This window comes from Miscanthus floridulus, chromosome 4 (assembly GCF_019320115.1).
Source record: "Miscanthus floridulus cultivar M001 chromosome 4, ASM1932011v1, whole genome shotgun sequence".
NCBI classification, from domain to species: Eukaryota; Viridiplantae; Streptophyta; class Magnoliopsida; order Poales; family Poaceae; genus Miscanthus; species Miscanthus floridulus.
The window spans coordinates 96,227,591-96,246,779 of record NC_089583.1 but is presented as its reverse complement, the minus strand read 5'-3'; the positions used below and the strand labels follow the sequence as shown (position 1 = coordinate 96,246,779).

The 19,189-nt window shown below is 41.9% G+C and overlaps 2 protein-coding genes and 1 long non-coding RNA gene across 3 annotated transcripts; 2 read left to right on the top strand and 1 right to left on the bottom strand.

Moving 5' to 3' along the window:
• Positions 1–5,525: 5,525 nt before the first annotated feature.
• On the top strand, positions 5,526–8,143 carry LOC136552210 (uncharacterized). Its single transcript, XR_010782772.1, has 3 exons — positions 5,526–5,899; positions 7,391–7,621; positions 7,724–8,143. It is a non-coding gene; the product is annotated as an uncharacterized lncRNA (long non-coding RNA).
• Positions 8,144–9,711: 1,568 nt separating this feature from the next.
• LOC136550074 (synaptotagmin-1-like) lies at positions 9,712–16,943 on the top strand. The gene is given in 14 exon segments (XM_066541526.1): positions 9,712–10,133; positions 11,555–11,684; positions 12,378–12,476; positions 12,559–12,609; positions 12,708–12,831; positions 13,852–13,970; positions 14,076–14,177; positions 14,272–14,346; positions 15,325–15,401; positions 15,501–15,747; positions 15,840–16,193; positions 16,284–16,415; positions 16,650–16,679; positions 16,681–16,943. Coding segments are annotated over 13 exon segments (1,620 nt in total). The 5' UTR covers positions 9,712–10,133; positions 11,555–11,573; the 3' UTR covers positions 16,780–16,943.
• A 727-nt stretch (positions 16,944–17,670) lies between these two features.
• On the bottom strand, positions 17,671–18,888 carry LOC136548856 (protein ALTERED PHOSPHATE STARVATION RESPONSE 1-like). Its single transcript, XM_066540232.1, has 4 exons — positions 18,885–18,888; positions 18,649–18,679; positions 18,291–18,435; positions 17,671–18,129 (listed from the first exon to the last, which is right to left on the bottom strand). Exons 1-4 carry the CDS (start codon positions 18,886–18,888, stop codon positions 17,671–17,673), a joined length of 639 nt encoding a protein of 212 aa, XP_066396329.1.
• Positions 18,889–19,189: the final 301 nt, after the last annotated feature.

Below are 19,189 nucleotides of genomic sequence, written 5' to 3'. Positions count from 1 at the left end.
GCATTGAGTACATGAATTGACCAAGGTAGAAAGTTTAAATCATCATTTTGGAGAAGCACCGGCTCCAACTCGATATGCGTCGACATCCTTTTCTCATGGCGGTGAAGCTTTAGGTGAGAATCTTGCTTTGATACCAATTGAAAGGACCTAGGATGCCGCCTAGAGGGGGGGTGAATATGTGTTTCTAAAAATTAACACCTTTAAATGCGGAAACAATTAGAAAAGGGAGTTTCCAAATTGGAAACTCCATATTAAGAGTAATACCACCACTCATAAGTTAACCATAGAGTAAACAAGGTATAAAGAATATATCTAGAAGCTACAACCCTACAATATAAAGTTAGAACAGAGAATAAATATTTTTAGCACAAGCATGAAATACCGAACGTGTCTGGTATACACGATTTCTATAGAGCAGCCCCAAACTTGCTCCTTTCGATTTCTATCTTCAAGCCAAACTGTAGGTACCTACTAGAGATAACAATATACACAGAGAACCTATACAAGAGCTAGAGCAACACAAATATTAAATAAAATGCGAATTGAGACACGATATTTGTTTTACCAAAGTTCGGACTCGTTCGAGTCCTACTCTCCGTTGAGGGGGTTGCGGGTGACCCAGCAAGGTCAGCCCTAGAGGTTACCATGAAGGTCACTCTAGCCGGAGTCTTTTCTAACTTCTTTTTCTCCTTCCACTAGTTGATTCCAAGGCGACGGAATCGACCGTTACAAACTTTCTGAGGCACACCACAATCTCTCGGGTGCTCTCCGACGACACCTAGCCGTCTAGGACCGAAGAGTCCAAGAGTAACAAATGCAAATCACAAGATTGACAATATGCACAAGTGCTCAAGTGGATGGATTGCTCTCCTTTTGAATTTCTCTCAACCCACTAATTGATTTGGCAATTTGGATCACACACTCATTAAGAGAGGGTTTGGGAGGGTTAGCAAGGTTCAAAAACATGTATGTGTATCAATAGAATCAGCAGCCTCCAAAGGTGGAGGCTTGGGGGTATTTATAGCCCCCTTGGAAAAACTAGCTGTTTTATAGCCGTTGTCATACCGGACACGCGTCCGGTATGACTTACATTGCTATAATGATAACTGAGTTACAGTGGTGTTGTGAGGCGTCGGAACTCCTGATGAATGCTGGAACTCCCGACCATCGGAACTCCCGACTCATGTTAGAACTCCCGACCCTCAACATATTTGAAGACTAAGTAACTGAGTTGAAGTTTGTGAGGTGTCGGAACTCTCGATGCATGCCGGAACTTTCGACCCTCAAGGCATTTGAAAACTAGTCGTTGGCCTCTGGTTGTCCATACCAGACATGTCCGGTATGACTAGGACAGTGAACCATCTAAGTCAGTTAAGCACGAAACGTCGGAACTCTCGACCATTGCTGGAACTCCCGACCGTCAGAACTTTCGACTCATGTCGGAACTCCCAATGGACCAACCTGAGAACAATAAGAATTTTATCATGGCTAGGCAAGTGTCTGGTATTGCCAGATCAGCAAAACATAGGTTAGCTCTTTTGTCTCTTAAACACTCAAAACTCACATGGGTTGGCTTGAGCACTTATAAAACATTATCTATCAACATGATGCATCCCTCTTAATAGTACGATATTCCTATTAACTCAAATTTAAAAGTATAACGAATTTAAACCTTTTGAGTTGATCTCTTTCAACCGAAGTCATGTATTCCAATCTTCATCAAGTGAGGGTGCCAACATGTTGATATTGATCTTTTCACTTGAGCATAGTCATCTTGAGCACGTGACTTGATTCCATTCATCAAATTTGAATAATCCCAAATGTATCAAGTCACTTCCATCAAACACTCCAATAGTGATTTGATCCTCCATATTAACATGACCATCATAGCTTGATTAGTACCTCAACTAAATGCAAGTACTTCCTTCTTCACCCTAGCTAGGCTCTTCGGTCGCTAAGTCGTCGCTTGCCCTTCACCCTTGCTTAGTACCTCGAAGCCTTTCTTTGCTATCTTCACCATCTCAAGACATCAAGTCACATCTTATGTTGAATCATCAATTCATTTGCATTGTTATCTTTTTCATTTCAATTTAGCAAGCTTCAGATATGAGACCATTCCATATGCAACCCCTCATGTCTTATTAATTAATTCTTACGAGCTTGCTTTCACATAGTATATGGTAATCCCACAACAAATAAGCCTTTGTATGAATTACATTTACATTGTTGTCTTGTGCTTGAACTAGATTGTTTATACAACAACACATCATTTTGGCTTTCATAAAGTACCTATGAGATAACCTATTACCTGTCTACACTTAGCAAACGGGTTAGACCTTTAATTATGTTGTCATTGAATCACCCAAAACCCACTAAAGGGCTAGATGTACTTTCATGATGATCTGATGGCTAGGCTGGATGTCTCTCATGGCTTCATGCCTATCATGATCTTGGTTTTCTACTATCTGTTTGAGGTTTGTTATTGTCTATGTTTCTTAAGCTCCAAGTTCAAGGTCAAATGAAAAGGCAATTAAATCTAAGGCAAATCGATTGAACTACCCCTCATTTTATCAACATCTTATACTTGCTTTTATGTGTTTTAAGGGGCAAATGGCTTGGTATGTTGTGTACTGTGGTAGAGTTCCTGGGGTATATGCAACCTGGGCTAGATGCAATGTCCAGGTAACTGGTTTTAAAAACAACAACTACAAGAGCTTCCCTAACAAAGAAGAGGCTGAAGCATCATACTTGGAGTTCATAGGTTGTGAAGATGACAAAATTTTTGCCAATCCTCCACCAAAGGTGGTTAGGAACAAACCGGTGTTATTTGTTGTGGCTGTGGTGCAGTCTTTTCTGTTGCTAGTGCTCCTGTGGTTTGTTCTTGCTCGTTGCTACAACTGCCTATGATGTTCAAAATGCCATGGCTTGGTATGTTGTCTATCGGGGAAAGGAGCCTAGGGTCTATACCCTAAAATGCCTCTTTGCAGTGCTTCGGACAACCAATCAAGCCCTAAAATACCTTGGTTACTAGCTATTGCTTTGGTTCGGTCATTTATTTTGATGATGTTTGTCTTTTTCATTGCTAAGCATTGTTGTAGGTGCCTCTAATTGTTTCATATTGCCTGTGATGGTTTCAAAATGCCATGAACACGTGTAAAGACAATGACCTTGTGAGGAACTGTGACTTTTATTGTTCATGATTTGCTGAGAGTACTATTGTCATGTTTATGTCATTAGAAGCTCCAAGGTCATTGTCAATGCCAAGCTTGTTGAACTGAGGCAAAGTTATCTCTGTTTTCTTCTATTGTTCTTTATTCTGCAATAGCTGATGGTAACCACACCAAACTCATACATGGGTACTCAGACCTGGGGCAATATGGCCAACCAAACAAGACCTAGAATCACCAGTTCATACACCAACAACCTGTTTGTTTCGTCGTAAACGATTGTGGATTATTTACTGCTGGCTAGTTTGGTGTGAGAGAAAAATGCTATTCTAGCTTATAATCCACGATCGTATACGAGTAAGCGAATAGGCTGCAAAACGGTGCAAAAGGGGAACCAAACACGATGCAGGTCATCCGGTATCTTGTACTCGGGTGCAACTAAACACACCCACTTGCATGCTTCCATCATGGCTAGGAAGAGCCTGCACAAGCCCCCATCTCGGATCACCAATGTCGGAGCAACCAATCACGCCCTTAGTCATGTGCAAAAGCAGTGGCGCAGCTCACCGTTTAGATCATGACACATACATTGCGTGACTAGATGGACACACTGATATTCAGCCTGTTCGCTTGTTGGTTTCAGCCAGGGCTTATCAGCCATGATATAGTGTTTTTCTCTCACAACAAATCAGTACCAGCCGAGTTTATCAGCCCATAAACTAACCAGCGAACAGACAGATTGTCGAGAAAACTTTTCACATAAACCGTTGATGTGGAGCTAGAGTCACGTCATCCTCCATTCCTCCTCAACATTTTTGTCGATTCAAAATGAAGGAGCTAAGGGATTTTCACAGATCTTGTATTTTTTTACATAGAAACTAAAAATCAAGTAGGACCCATTTTACTTAGAACTGGCATCGTAGTTTTTTTAGTTTTAAAGCTCAAATTATTTCTAAAATACTATATTTAAGTTTTGTTTAAGCTATTTTTCTTATCGATCCAAAACAAATGGCCTAGGGACCTTCAAAATCATGTACCTTTTCAAGTAAATGCTAAAAATCAGAAGTGACCATCTATAAATAATAATAATAATAATAATAATAATAATAATAATAATAATAATAATAATAATAATAATAATATATATAATAAAGACCTCTAATCCTGCTGAATCCGCACTATTCACCTCCCGTTTTTTCACACCCAGGTTCCTATTCATCCACAGTGCAACTTTCCTGACCGTCCGATCACCCTTTCAACCATTGGATGCCCTCCACGCTTCCCACACCTGCAACCCTCTCCGCAACTGAAGGGTCCACGACACCGCAACATCAAAAAAGAAAAGAATAAAAAATAAAAAAAATTCGATCCTTCCGTGCCGCGTTGACGCCATCGAGAAACCTAGCTGCTTCTCCGACCTCCGCCGCGGCACTGGCCCACCTCGGCGCCTGCGCCCTCCGCCGCGGCCTCCTTCCCCGCTCTGCGCGCAGCGGCGTGCCCCTGCAGCGCCGCACCCTCGATTCAGGCGAACTCCTTCGCGGGGGGCCTCCACCGGCCGGCGCGGCGCGTACAGCTGCCTCGGTCACCGCGGCGCAGCCCCACGGCACCGCCACCCCGCTTCCGGCCATCTTCCTCGTGAGGCTTCGCCTTTCCGTACCCGTGCAGCGGTGACTGCCGCACCTACGACTCCGCAACTGCGCTGCAGCGCCTTCGGCCACCTCCCCCGCACCGCCTCACCCTCGTGGGCCGCTGTAGCGGCACCGAACGCCTATATGCCCCTTTCGCAAGGTAAGTGGACCACCACCATCACCCTCCCGCCTCGGCGGCACCTGTGCTCCCCTTTTCCCCCTGAATTTTGTATGCTCTTCGTAGCCGATTAATTTTTACCGATTACATTTCTGCGTTATCTTAGTGACATCCTTTTGCCTTACGATTGTATCAGCAAACGAATTTGGAAACCTATATCACACAGTGTCTAAAGCTTGCTGCTCTGATTGCCAAAACCATGGCCTCCTTTTCCCCATACTATGAAACTATCGATGTTTGCCTGCCTGAAATTAGACATCAGAGCAGAGTGCTGCACTCCATTCTATTACTTTGTTTTTGGCGCCCTAAAATACATAAAAAAAAAGATAACTCTCTTCTACATCTTGTGCGTGCTTCGTCTTTTTGTTGTCGTCAGTTCTGTACTGCACATTATCATTTTCTCGTTCACCTTCCAGACTTCAGGTAAATCTTCTAAGAACTGCAATTTATGGATTCAATTTGCCTGAAAATTTGTACTGTGTACCTTGTTGAAAGGTACATTTTGGTAATTGAGTGACAGTCTTAGGTGGACTAATATGTATTTGTGTGAGATATACAGGTGATTAGTCCATAAGTACATCATATATGAGCAACCCATGCCATGAAGGTAAAATGGTTTGGATATGTTGCAAGGCTCACACATATGATCAAGGAGCTCATTGCATATGAGACATGACATAGAGTCATGTGACTAAGGTGGAGAAGATCAAGACAAGACGGTTTGATGAACCGGTTGCAAGCGTGAAGAGCAACTTGAGTGATGACTTGGCACTGATAGACCGAGGCAACGGTGAAGAGCAAGTGAAGTCAAGATCGAACCAAAAAGGTCACGTGATGATATGAGGTGGATCATATCATTGTTGATCAAGTTGGTGCATGTGTTGCATCGACATCGAAGGAGATGGAATGGAATGCGCAAGACAAAGGTATATTTATAGGGCATTTTATTTCACCTGTCAAAGGTTGTGTAGAGAAGTACTTGACCGGGTTTAGGGTAGATGGTCGTACTATTAAGAGGAGCAAACTTGTTTACATATTGGTCATCTAGTACAACTTGAGTGATCTAACTTTGCATACGAGTTTGGATCGAGTGGCGTGTTGAATTGAGTGACTAATCCTTTGAAAAATGGTTATGAAAAGCTAACACACTTGCACAAGATGATGAACACCTGGTGGTGTTAGCACATTTATAAAGGTGTTGACAAAGGTGAAGAAATAGAGGCGAAACCGGGCTCGGGGTGCTGCCCAGGAGGCACCGCCCCTACCTGTCCGGTGCACTGTCACCCCGGTGGCGGTGACCATTTGGCCATGGCCGAGAGCAGTGGTGTTGGGGTTGGCACCGCCCTGTCGTGTCCGGTGGCACCGCCATCCCTAGGGCGGTGCCCACCTAGCCTCGGCCTAGAGCGCATAGAAGAACTGGGGCACCACCATGTCCCGTGTGCACCGTGCAGGGCGGTGGCACCGCCACTTTTTGGCAGAGAGCAGGGTTGTCGAGTCGGGAACCGCCGCGGGCACCGCCATCCCTAGGGCGGTGCATCGCCGTTTTTTTCAGAGACGTGCATGTGAACTTAGATAGAGGGGTGTAGTCTTGGCTAGACCTATAGTTTTAATTCAGCATTTGTTTCGGTTAGCCGGCTCGTTTATTTTTAGAAATGACTATTCACCCTCATCTAGTCCGCCATCTTGACTCTACAACTGTGCTAAAGTAACTAAAGAGCCACACTATGTTTCTTTTTTAGATTGCTTCTAAAAAACAATTTAGTGCCTTCTATTTGCCTTCTCTACTCATTCCAGCTCATCACTAGGTTTAACAAATTTATTTCCAGCCTTACAAACGAAACTATTGATTACTTATACCCTTTGGCATTTTCAAATTTCACTTTCTGTACCTGTGCCAGCACTAGAATTGGATTCAGACAAATGTGCTTCCAGCTTCGTCTGTGTTTGCTCAAACTTTGTTGTCCATCAAATCTCCTATGTACTTGATTTAGAAGACTCGGAAAAAAAAATCATACTTTCCATCCATTAGGTTCAGATACATCAAGCCTCTTTCTCTTTTTGCATGTAGCATTTGATTGTTGGTCCAAACAAGGCATCGGGCCGATGCATCAAGTTCATGGCTTATTTTTTAGCTAATTTGTACTGCGGTTATTTTGACACAAATCATACTCACAGGAATGCACCATTGGCCTACGTGCTTTAACAACAGTCAAACTGCGCAACATACTGGATACGTACATATTATATCAATATAATACTCTGTTTGTTAACTTTCTTTACTTTTACGATCGGCTTTGGATATGTACATAAAGATCAGTTGTTCTCCACCTAGGAAACTATTCCCATTGCACAATTTCCTTTCAAAAAGATCTGCCTACAATTAATTATCCGCTGACACAAGTCTTGCTATATTTCAGGTTTAATCTAAAGGCTGCATAGGCTATATGGTCTTCTCAGATGTTCTGTTCCATAGTCCACGGGTAAAACGTCAATCCTTTCTTACAAGGTAGCAATTTTTCCGCCCATGATTCCTTTGTAATATCCTGCACCATTTATCAATACAACACTTTACTGCTTCTTTGGCTTACCTACACAGCAGTCAATTGCTCCACGTGAAAAGGACAGGGCATTGATTCCTGAATTTTTTGGTAAATAGATATGACATATTAATTCTTCCCTGACAACTATGTTCGTCCTTCATAGCAATAATAACAGTCTTTTGTTCCTTAATGCAACTTTTGCTATTTTAGGTTTTATTTGTAGTAGACGCCAACATCATATCAAGGCCCACATAGGGTCTGTGCCCTTTACACACAATTCTGCTAGCTCCATGATCCATAGTACTACACTCTTTTGTTATCAGGTAATGATCCCCATCACATTCAGCCCAAAAATTGTTATCAATAGAATACTCTGTTCGTTAGCCTCCTTTACTTTTACCATCAGATTTGGATATGTACACAGGGAACAATTGCTTCGAGTGCAAACTAGAGCAGATTTAGACGCTTTTTCCTTCAGCACATATGCAAGATTAGTAGGTTCCCAACAAGACCAATTGTCCATTGTAGGTAGCACAAATACTTATTACACTTGGAGTCATATTCTCCATGTACAAAGTGTGTCATTATTTGTAATCTGTTTCTACACAGTTAAGTGGCCTTATGTGTACCCTTACATAACTCATATCAGTTCACTCCTTTGATATTTTCTTTAATCTTCAAATATTATTTAATTCATGCCCCTCCTACAAGACAACTAAATGTTATGTTTGAATCATAATTTGCCTTTTTTTGGCGAAGTTGAATCATAATTGGCTGATACATATTGCCTTTATCACTGCATCTAAATCTGTTGTATGCATATTGTCCGCTTGCTGCCCGCGCGCGGGGTTACCCACTAGTTTAGCTTGTATCCAGCATAATGAATTTGGTAGTTTTGAAATTAAAATTCTTCCTAAAATGTTATATTCGAGTTCCTATTAAGTTGTTTAACATCAGAATGGTTTCCCAAAATTCTAGAAAAATCATCTAAATTCTTAGGCCAGAAAGTAGTATTTTCTCGTGTAATCATCTAAATTTGAGTTTCTATTAAGTTGTTTAACATTTCATGAAGAATTTTAATTTTAAAGATATAAAATACCAATTCCAAGCAAAATAGGCCGTCTTTGATTTTTAGTTTCTACATAAATAAAAATTATAAAATTTTCAGAGGTATTTAGTTTCTTCATTTTGGACCGGCAAGAAAAGGTATACAGTATCTAGAGTGATTCACGTCAAAGATGGCGTGGCTCCAGCTCCATGCCAGCGGGCTACATGGAAAGTTTTTGTGATGACACGAGTGTGGGCAATCAACCATACCCATGCATATGGCGTGACCGTAGTGATCAGTCGTGCCAACGCATTTGGTGTACCAAAATGGGTAGTTCTAAATATTTAGTTTGGGGCATGTTATTATTAAAATATTAGTATTTATTGGTTGAAATATACCGTAAGGCCTTGTTTAGATGCGTGTGTATTCATCTCAACCCACACGTGTCGAAGTGGAAGTGAAATTAAACTAAATTATATTCTATTATACTCGAAACATATGGATTGAGTGGATACACATGTATCAAATAAGGTATAAGTAAATTCCTTGTTGACCCTTGTGGTTCGATAGATATACTAAGGCTAATTTTTAAATGGCTAATTAGCCCCTCATTAAACAAGCCCTTATCCTGAATTTCTATCAGGTAGTTCAAATCCGACGTCATTTTCCAAGACTCGCCCAACCCTGCCGACACTGGACGAATGGCACGAACGTATACTGTCTGCATGATTCAAGACGTTCAAGGGAGGTAGACAGCGAGGCCCAGTTATTTGTCTCGCATGAAGCGATGCAGACACGCTAAGCATCCGATGCGGGCGCCACGCAGCGGGCAGAGGTGATCAAGGAGAGCGTTAATTCCGTTGGGAAAACCTCAAGAGTCAAAGACCCTTCTGCACTCTGAATCGTCCACGACAGGCCCACGTTGTCCCTGTCCCTGCCTCCCTGGCCTGCTGCGCGAGTGGCCAACTGGCCATGCGTTGTCAGCGTGCTGTGTGTAGGCCAGTGGCGATGGAGTAACCGCCTTGATTTGACAGGCAGATGAATGATGGATGCGTTACGCCGTTACGCGTGGCTGTTTTAACGCTGGCTGCTAAGCCATGCAATTGCAAATGCAAGCAGAGGCAGCCACAGCCACGTAGGTTTGGGGCATCCACGTCCAACGGCCCAAGGGAACGGGAAATCACAGCACGGGCACCCCTGGCCCGCACGTCAGCGTCACGAACCACGCGTGAACTTCACCACGGGCCAGTGGAGAAGATCCACCACCCTCGCACCCGCCCCCACGGATTATTGTTAACTCCACCTTGGATCGCGGCCGCCGTGCGCGTGAGCAGCGACGTGCCGACAGCCGAAGCGCCCGAGCCATCTTCCCCGCCCCCGAGGCCCCCAAACCCATTCGATTCCTCCGCCCCGCCGGCCGAATCTAATTTCTCCGCCGCCGCCGCCGCCCGGAGCGCCGACCCCCGAGCGTTCCATGGACTCGCCTTCGGCATCGAGGTAGTATTAGCAAGCCTCGCCGCGTCGCGCCACGCCGCACTGCCCCGCCGGCCCGCCCCGACGCCTGCCTCGCTGGTTCGTCTCGGTCCCCCACCCTCAGCGTTTGGTGTGATCCGGGTTTCTCCGTCGTTCGGGTCTCGACCTCGGTTCTAGCGTAGAGTCCGCGGTCCGAATTCGTGGGGGTATTGCTCTGGAAGTTGCTTGCGTTTGCGTAGGTTTCACTTGGTTTTCTCGCGCTGGTGATTTCGATCCGCGTCGCCTCTCGAGAACAAAGCATAGGAGGAACGGTCCATGAAACCTGTAATTCGTTGGGTATATTTCGCTGCTTTTTTCTGTTTTGAAAATTCGGATGGGTCGATGGGATTACCAACCCTGTGGTTTGTATGTTAAGCAGTGCACTTCATTTTTTTGGTTTTCAGAGGTACTATAACTTGATTCTTAACTCAGTGGATCAACCATATTTATCCAGGATAAGAATGATCAAATGTATGGGCTACCACTGCTCGTTGTCCATTCAAACGATTTTTTCCCTTAGCAGTACGAATCTTCTGTTTGAGGAGTGCATGACCTGTAATTCTTGAATTCACAACCCACATAAAAGAATATTGTAATCCTGATTCATGTTTCCGTTCCTTCAGCTGGACTTTAGCATTTTTTCCTGAAACCTACTCGCATTTTGTTTGAGCCTAAAAATACATTTCTGTCTTTCAATTATATTGTTTTTTCGCCTGAACACACACTCATATCTTTGTTCCACCAGACCAACACTATTGATTTGATCCAATCTAAAATCTCCCCCAAAAGCAAAGATTAAAGCACCAACCCAACCCGCAAGCAAGGGCAACTATTAAAGACACCGTGTGCCACCCTTGATTTTCTTTTCCTCCACTTTTCGTATCCACTTTTTGTCTACTCAACTAATATTTAATAGCATACAGTAACGTGGTGCCATTACACATTATTCTAAAACCCAGCATGATCGGCTTGAAAGTTACAAGTATCATCCTTGCCCCAAGGTCCTTATAGTTGTGTTATCGAACCAATTGGCATTAGTTGTGCACTTGTGCTATCTCTGTTGTTATCATTTTGTTATCGGCTACCTACCTGTTGCTTTTACTAAATTTTTAAACACTTTAGATGCTATTCTTTTGCGATGTGGTCAAAAGCATTACTTTTATTGATAGTGAGAACCTTAATTGATGGGTCCCTCGAGTTTCTAATGTGGGAAATTGCCTTTTCCTGCTGAGGATAATTCATATAAATATTTTTGACCAAGGATTTATGATCTTGGTGTTCGTTTATTGTTGTGCAGTAAATTGACTAGGATCTTTGTGGTTTGTACTAGAGGCCAGGCCACTCTAGTTGTTTCCTCGCAATTTAGCAGAGTGATATTTTTTTGGTTTATACTTCTTTCGTGAGTTCAATTTTTGATTGATTATATCCTTTTTTATGTTCGTTTTGCAACTTTTGGTTGAAAGCTGGCATTTGGTCTGAAGGTTTTGGAACGAATCCAAGATGGGTGTAATCAGCACAGTGCTTGGTTTCTCTGGGTTTGGCTTTGGGTTCTCGGCTGGCATTGTTATTGGTTACTTCCTCTTCATCTACGTCCAGCCAACTGATGTCAAGGTGGGTACTTTCCTTTTGCTCTTCTGTCTTTCTTAGTGTACATACTTTCTCTTCGCTGCTGTATAACGAATAGTTAGATTGTTAACAACTGTTTTGCTAATATGTTTCCAAATTATTTTTTGAGTGGTCTGTAGACAACTTGATTCTGAAGTTAAGACAACAAAAACGAGCTGGCCATTGTTGAATACATTTACTTTTTTCTGTTGTGTCATTATTATTACAGAGTCTGATCAGCATTGTTGACATAAGCCACGGGTATTATGTTGTTTAGTTGTGATGTATGCAGTATGCTATAGACCTCTACATATGCATCTGCAATTTGCCTTTCATGCCTTTTATACTGATCGAGCACTCTTTGGGCAAGGGGTGCGGGGGTTACCATGGTGTTTCTGTTTACCTCCTAACTTAATGTGTTTCTTGGTGATGGCACATGTTGCACACACCCAGGTAAGGACCATTTCATGAAGGAAATGCAGACCTGGAGAAATATATGACTCTTTACTTCTTTGCACAGTGTTTAGTTTAGAGTGTTTTCGTTATAGTTTGCAATCTGGTTTACGTAATACTTGCAGGGATTTGAGTCAGTGGTTTAATATGCTGAATGCAATATGCCATCTGTTTTTTTTTTCACTTGCCTCTATGATATATATGGAGTTATGGGAATGATTTTCTTTCTCCCTACTTTTCTGTCAGGATGTCAAGGTTCGCCCGCTTGTGGAATATGATTCAAAATCCTTGGAGGGCATCCTTCCCGAAATTCCTTTGTGGGTCAAGAATCCTGACTATGATAGAGTATGCTTCTTCGATGAACTAGCCAGAAACTATGTTAATCATATTCGCGCTTTTAGATTCTCATTTTCTCCCTCGTCTCTAGATTGATTGGCTGAACAGGTTCTTGGAGTTGATGTGGCCTTATCTTAACAAGGTACTCTTATCTTGTCATTTGCTCTGAGACAGCACAAGATCATTATCTCTGGTTGACACTGAATTTGCCATGCTTTGTGTTTTGTTTTTATCCTGTAGGCTATCTGCAGAACTGCACAGGATATCGCGAAGCCAATTATTGCTGAGAATACTGCAAAGTATAAGATAGACTCTGTTGAGTTTGAAACACTTACTTTGGGTAGCTTACCACCCACCTTCCAAGGTCAGCAGTGTTGCATTCTTATGTTTCCCTTATAAGCATGCACATGTATTTCACCTGGTTTTTAGGCCTTGCTTTGAACTATAATATTTATTAGATGCCACATATTGTGCATGACTTCACTGCAAGCAGTCATGCGTCTTTTATGTTGCTTCCTTCTTTTGTCCTGGTATCTTGAGTTACCATTATAGGTTCGTGAGTGGTAAAATCAACCCTGATTGGTAAAATAGCTGTGGCCATAGTTCATAGTTGTTAAAATCGTGATTCTATTGCATGATTTTATGACTTTGCGATGTTAGTTTATCAACTTGATTCTATGATTATGCAAGTAGAATCTACGATCTTATGGTTCTAATAGTTATGATCTTATGATTTGCAATCCTACCATTGGAATTCCAATCCGATTCAAGATTATGATTTTAACAACCTTAGTTGCAGTGGCGGAGGGTGAAGTAAAACCAGGGAGGGGGGCAATTTACATGAACACGTAGTCAAAATGTATTAAAAAAAGCTTTGCAATCACTAAGATCACGAATATGTAACTAAATATGAGAGAGAAAGGTGTGCTTGTGATCCTTGCATGCATGGTGACATGAAGATACCTTGGTAAAGTTACATGCATGTATGACTTAATCACTGAAAAACTTTACAAGGCAAGGGGGGGCTGGAGCCCAGTTTGGCCGCCACTAGCTCCGCCCCTGCTTAATTGTGGCTCAAAACTTTTTATTACTGATGATATGAGATGTGGTCATGTGGAGACACTGCTACAACTATGTTCTAGATGAGTTGCTATATATTGAGTATATTGAGTTTAAGATTGAATGTTTCATTCCTTAGTGATAGGTTCACCACACCTTTTGCTTGGCTATGTACAACTGGTGAAGTTTATACATCAACTTTCCCATGTATAGCATAGCGAACTCTGTACACAAGCTTATGTTAAGTTTGCCTATATGTGATGCTAATTTTTAAACTGCTGTTGCAAATATGTATTTTGAAGCAATTCATGCCTTTTCCTCCCAGGGATGAAAGTCTATGTCACAGAGGAGCAAGAGCTGATAATGGAACCATCTCTTAAATGGGCTGCAAACCCAAATATTACTGTTGTTGTAAAAGCCTACGGTTTGAAAGCTACTATCCAGGTATGAAATATTTGGTCGTAAGCTGGATTTGTAATTGATATTAACTTAATCATTTGTTGAGTTGAGTCGAGCCAACTGAAATATGCTTTTTTTGAGATATTTCAGATTGTGGATCTGCAAGTCTTTGCATCACCTCGTATTACTCTGAAGCCATTGGTGCCTACATTTCCCTGCTTTGCAAAAATCCTTGTGTCGCTCATGGAGAAGGTATGGCAACTGATTATTCGTTTGAATTATTCTGGTGTTGTGTTTGAATAATCCTGGTCCACCATTTGTTTGCTAATTGTGATTGGTTTTGCAGCCACATGTTGACTTTGGGCTAAAACTTCTTGGAGCAGATGTAATGGCTATTCCTGGTCTTTACAGATTTGTTCAGGTATTTGTGACTATCGTTTCAAACTTTCTCATGTGAGATAAATGTTAAAGTTCCATTAGGCTTTCTGAACATCCTAATGGTTTTTGTTGCACTATCATTAATAGTTTCATTTTAAAAAGAAATTATGAATATATTATTATTTCCCTCTCATTTTGTTCATTTATTCCTGACTCCTGTTTCAAACATTCTCATGTGGAAGTTTGTTCATATTTTACACTTTGTTGTGAGCAATGTTGAAGTTCCATTATGTTTTCTGAACATAGTAAATGTTTTTTGTGGCACTGTCATGAATGGTTTTATTTTAAAAAGATATTATAAAAACATTATTATTTCCCTTTTTTCGGAACGATGATATACGTGACCATCTAGGGGTAGCACCAATTGAAGAAAAGCTTGTCCAACATCGGTTGAGGTGGTTTGGCCATGTCCAAAGGAGACCTTCAGAAGCACCAGTGCGTTGTGGAGTTCTAAGTCGAGATATCAATGTGAGAAGAGGTAGAGGAAGACCGAAGCTAACATGGGAGGGGGCAATTAAAAGAGATTTAAAGGGTTAGGATATACCTAGAGATCTTTGTTTGGATGGGAGTGCTTGGAAAACAGCTATTGACATGCTTGAACTGTGACTAGGGGCTCATGTTGGGTTTCAACTCTAGCCTACCCCAACTTGCTTGGGACTAAAAGGCTTTGTTGTTGTTGTTGTTGTATTATTATTTCCCTTTTAATGGTCACATCATACTTCTAATGTGATTATCTGGCCTGTTCCTGTTATTGTCCTGCATTTCTTTAAACAAATGCATTTGTGTACCAAAAGCAGCATTTCTATACTTTGATGGTTGGTCACCTGGATTTAAACTTTAAGTGTTATTCTTCTGTAGTGTCTAGTTTGCTCTTTACAGTGGATGTGATGTGTGGTATCTAATTCACTCCTTTCAGTACAGTTAACTCATTTTTGTAATGATACCTTTCCTGCATTTACAGGAGACCATCAAGAAACAAGTAGCAAGCATGTATTTGTGGCCGAAGACGCTAGAAGTACCTATAATGGATCCCTCAAAGTAAATTTTTAGTAAATTTTTAGTACCTCCTCTATTTTCGTTATGTACATCAAAACCTGTATCTGATGAGAAAGGAGTAAATGGTTTTCATATTCCCAGGGCATCAAAAAGGCCTGTTGGTATTCTACTTGTGAAGGTTGTAAGAGCCCAAAATCTGCGGAAGAAGGATCTGATGGGTAAATCTGACCCATATGTGAAACTTAAGATGTCAGATGATAAACTTCCATCCAAGAAGACAACTGTAAAGCGCAGCAATCTCAATCCAGAGTGGAATGAAGAATTCAAATTTGTTGTGACAGATCCAGAAAATCAGGCTCTTGAAGTTAATGTCTTCGATTGGGAACAGGCATGGCTTCCGTTCCTATTTAAATACTGCTGTAGTTTTTCTGCCAACATAATTACCAAACAATATGCTTTTTTTGTTGTTGTTATTTATAGGTTGGGAAACATGAAAGGATGGGAATGAACATGATCCCACTTAGAGAACTCCCACCAGAGGAGACTAAAGTTACTACCCTCAACTTGCTTAAGACCATGGACCCAAATGATGTACAAAATGAGAAGTCTCGTGGTGAGCTTACTCTAGAGCTCACATACAAGCCTTTCAAGGAAGAAGATACGGAGAAAGAAGATACAGAGGGTGCTGATGTGATAGAGAAAGCTCCAGATGGTACTCCAGCTGGTGGTGGCTTGCTTTATGTTATTGTTCATGAAGCCCAAGATCTTGAGGGGAAGCACCATACGAACCCATATGCAAAAATAATTTTCAAAGGCGAGGAGAAGAAAACAAAGGTATTATGTAAACAAATTATGTTTTATATATCTTCATGGAATGGCCATGACATATCTCTCTCTTTATTTACTCTTCATCCCCTGCACTAGGTCATCAAGAAGAATAGGGATCCAAGATGGGAGGATGAATTTGAGTTCGTGTGTGAGGAGCCTCCTGTAAATGATAAACTGCATGTTGAAGTCCTAAGTAAAGCAGGGAAGAAAGGGCTGATACATGGCAAGGTAGAATGGAATTCTTACCCTCCATTTAATTTACTAATCTACTACATCCTCCTGGTTGCCCTGTCACCAGATGATTGAAGAATGGTTGATACTTACTCCTGGCATTACGACTATATATCACTAGTTGTTGCATTAGCTTTTTGGAACCTCTGCTTTCCTGTAGCATGTAGAAGCAGAATCCGAAGAGGCAAATATCAAAGTCTTGTATCCTAATACCTGTATTTCTTGGTCCAGGAAACTTTGGGCTACATTGATATTAGCCTTCGCAGACGTGATCAGCAACAAGCGGATTAATGAAAAGTACCATCTCATAGACTCAAAAAATGGTCAGATCCAAATCGAGTTGCAGTGGAGAACTTCCTAGACAGGAAAGAGACAGAATGCCTGAATGTAGTACATATGAATGTTCGTATGACCTTATATTCAGTTTGCAGGATATCTGTGATTGAGATTGAGCTCATGTAGATATTTCCTTTGTTTATAGACATCTGCTGTTCAGAATTCAGATCTCTCAAGTTGCTCAAATTTCCGAGAACTATGTACTCATGTTATAGACCCTGGAAATGGAACTGAACTTTTTCTTTGACTAATGACAAACCATACTAGTACAGCTCAGCATTCTGGCATACTGAGAATTTACAATATGCTCCAAATATGTTTCACTGGAAATCTTATACGAGCATTTAGCACGTGCCGAGTGGTATGCCTACCGAAATGATTCAGTCCTCTCGATGAACTTGCAAAGTTGTAAAGCCCCAATTAGAATTCACTGACCGTATACTACAAATATAATTTAAGCGTGGGAAAACAACAATTGCGACAAGGGCGGCCCATTTCTGAGGTCCTGTTCGGCTTACCCCATATTCGGCTTGTTCGACTTGTTTTTTCAGCCGAAACAGTGTTTTTCTTTCACAACAATTCAGCCAGAACAGTGTTTTCAGCCAGTTTCAGACCAGCGAACGGGGCCTGGCACCATCCGAGTCTCAGCTCATGACATAAAGTTCATGTCTTCTGATTAAAAAACCAGAACTGAGCCTTTTCGAACCTGCGGGCAAGAGATTATCTCTACCAAAAAGGAAAAGAAGGCCTCAAAGTTCAATTACTTGGTGTAAATGAACTTGACGGGAGCCTACTATAGTGCCATTAGAATCGGATAACAGCCACACAAAGGTTGCAAGGTATTATGGTTACTAGAAATCTAGGACTCTATACATTTTATACAGTGAGGCAACATTGCTTCAGGTCAGCAGCCTCTTCACGTCGAGGATCCGGTCTGAGCTTCGCTTGAAGTTGTACACCGACTCAAATGCCTCCATGCAGACAGCTGGCGAAAGCCCGTCATCGCCTGGAAAACGTTAGGGAAGCCAGTCTGCAGGTTATTCAAGGTCATTGCTCTTGTGACCCCAATGCTCTTCTCATACTTGCTCTTCTCCTCATCGGCGCGGCTCCTCAGAGCCTCAACCTTTGCCCACTTGTCAGCTACTGGTGATTTTCGTGACATTTCTCTGTAACCTTCAGCACCAATATATGACCCATATTTTGACTCTAGGGATCTCAGCTCCTCTGCCTTCTTCTCAAATTCTTTGAATGCAGACTCTGACTTCTTCTTCTGCTTCTGTTCCTCAGCTTGTTGAATGACAACAGCATGGATCACTGTTAGGAGAGTCTTAATCCCTTCCGAGGCCACCTTATCTGGGATTCGGTCGATGGCTAGCTGCCATTCCTCACACAAGCTATAAATATCTGAGTTCTGAGCTTTAGTCAGTGGGTCAGTGATGGCAGAACAGTGATAAGCGAAGCCAGCCGGTCAGTGAGTAGACATAGTCTCTCTGGGATTTCACCAGACTACAGAAGGCCTGAATACCACCTGTCAACCTCTATCTCAAGCTGAAGAGCTGCTTGCCGGTGGACATTGGAAGTTGGGTTAGTATTCCGAGCATTGTTGAGGTACTCCAGCTGCTGCACGATGTGGGTCTGAACTTGATGACACTCGTACATACCCCTCCACATGCTCATCAAGCTGCATTTCACAAAAACAAGCACACATGAGAATGGCAAAAACAAAAAAAAAAAATCAAAACTTCTCAAGAAAGGAGAGCTACAGCCTGAGTTCAATGGATTGGACATATTTACTGTATCAAAAGATTTGCTGATATTTATGGGAAGCTAGTTGGAGGTGAGAACTAGTTGCAAACAATCGACACCCCCTTTAAGGTTCTAACATCACCGATACCCAGGCTGATCAGGTAATGGTGCCTGACAGCCTGGGATCAATGGTCAGAAGATTCAGTCAGAACAGTCAAAACTCCAGACCCCACTAGCTCAGCAATACTTTTAAAGGTTTGTTCAAATCAATAAAAGGTACCTTGCACAGTGACAAAGCTACTTTTACAAAGCCAAAAAGAAAAACGGCAATATGGTGTGAGGCAGTGGCTAATGAACAAACTGAGGGTTTAGCCTAGTGCTTACCCATGTATCTAGTTATCTACTTAGCTATTTACTATTCACTGTCTAGCTGTTTTCAGGTGCCTTAGCATCCAAGCTAGCATCTACTTTATACACTAGAATATGCTGTAGTAGTTGAGAACTTCTTGTATCCCAAGTTTGCTTTTCCTATATAATGCAATCAAGCGGCTAAGTGCCAAGCTGCCCTCTGGCAAGAGAAATTCCACTAGTCTAGCTACTTACTTGCAACAATTGGTATCTAGAGCCTGGTTAGGAGAGGGCAGAGGCCATGTCCACCTCCAGCGAGCGTGCCCTGAGAGCAGCATCCG

Coding starts and splice junctions, on each gene's coding strand:
- LOC136548856 (XM_066540232.1), bottom strand. Junction 18,436..18,648: donor CCATTACCTGATCAGCCTGG/GTATCGGTGATG, acceptor TGTGAAATGCAG/CTTGATGAGCATGTGGAGGG. Junction 18,130..18,290: donor CTCTTCAGCTTGAGATAGAG/GTTGACAGGTGG, acceptor GAGGAATGGCAG/CTAGCCATCGACCGAATCCC.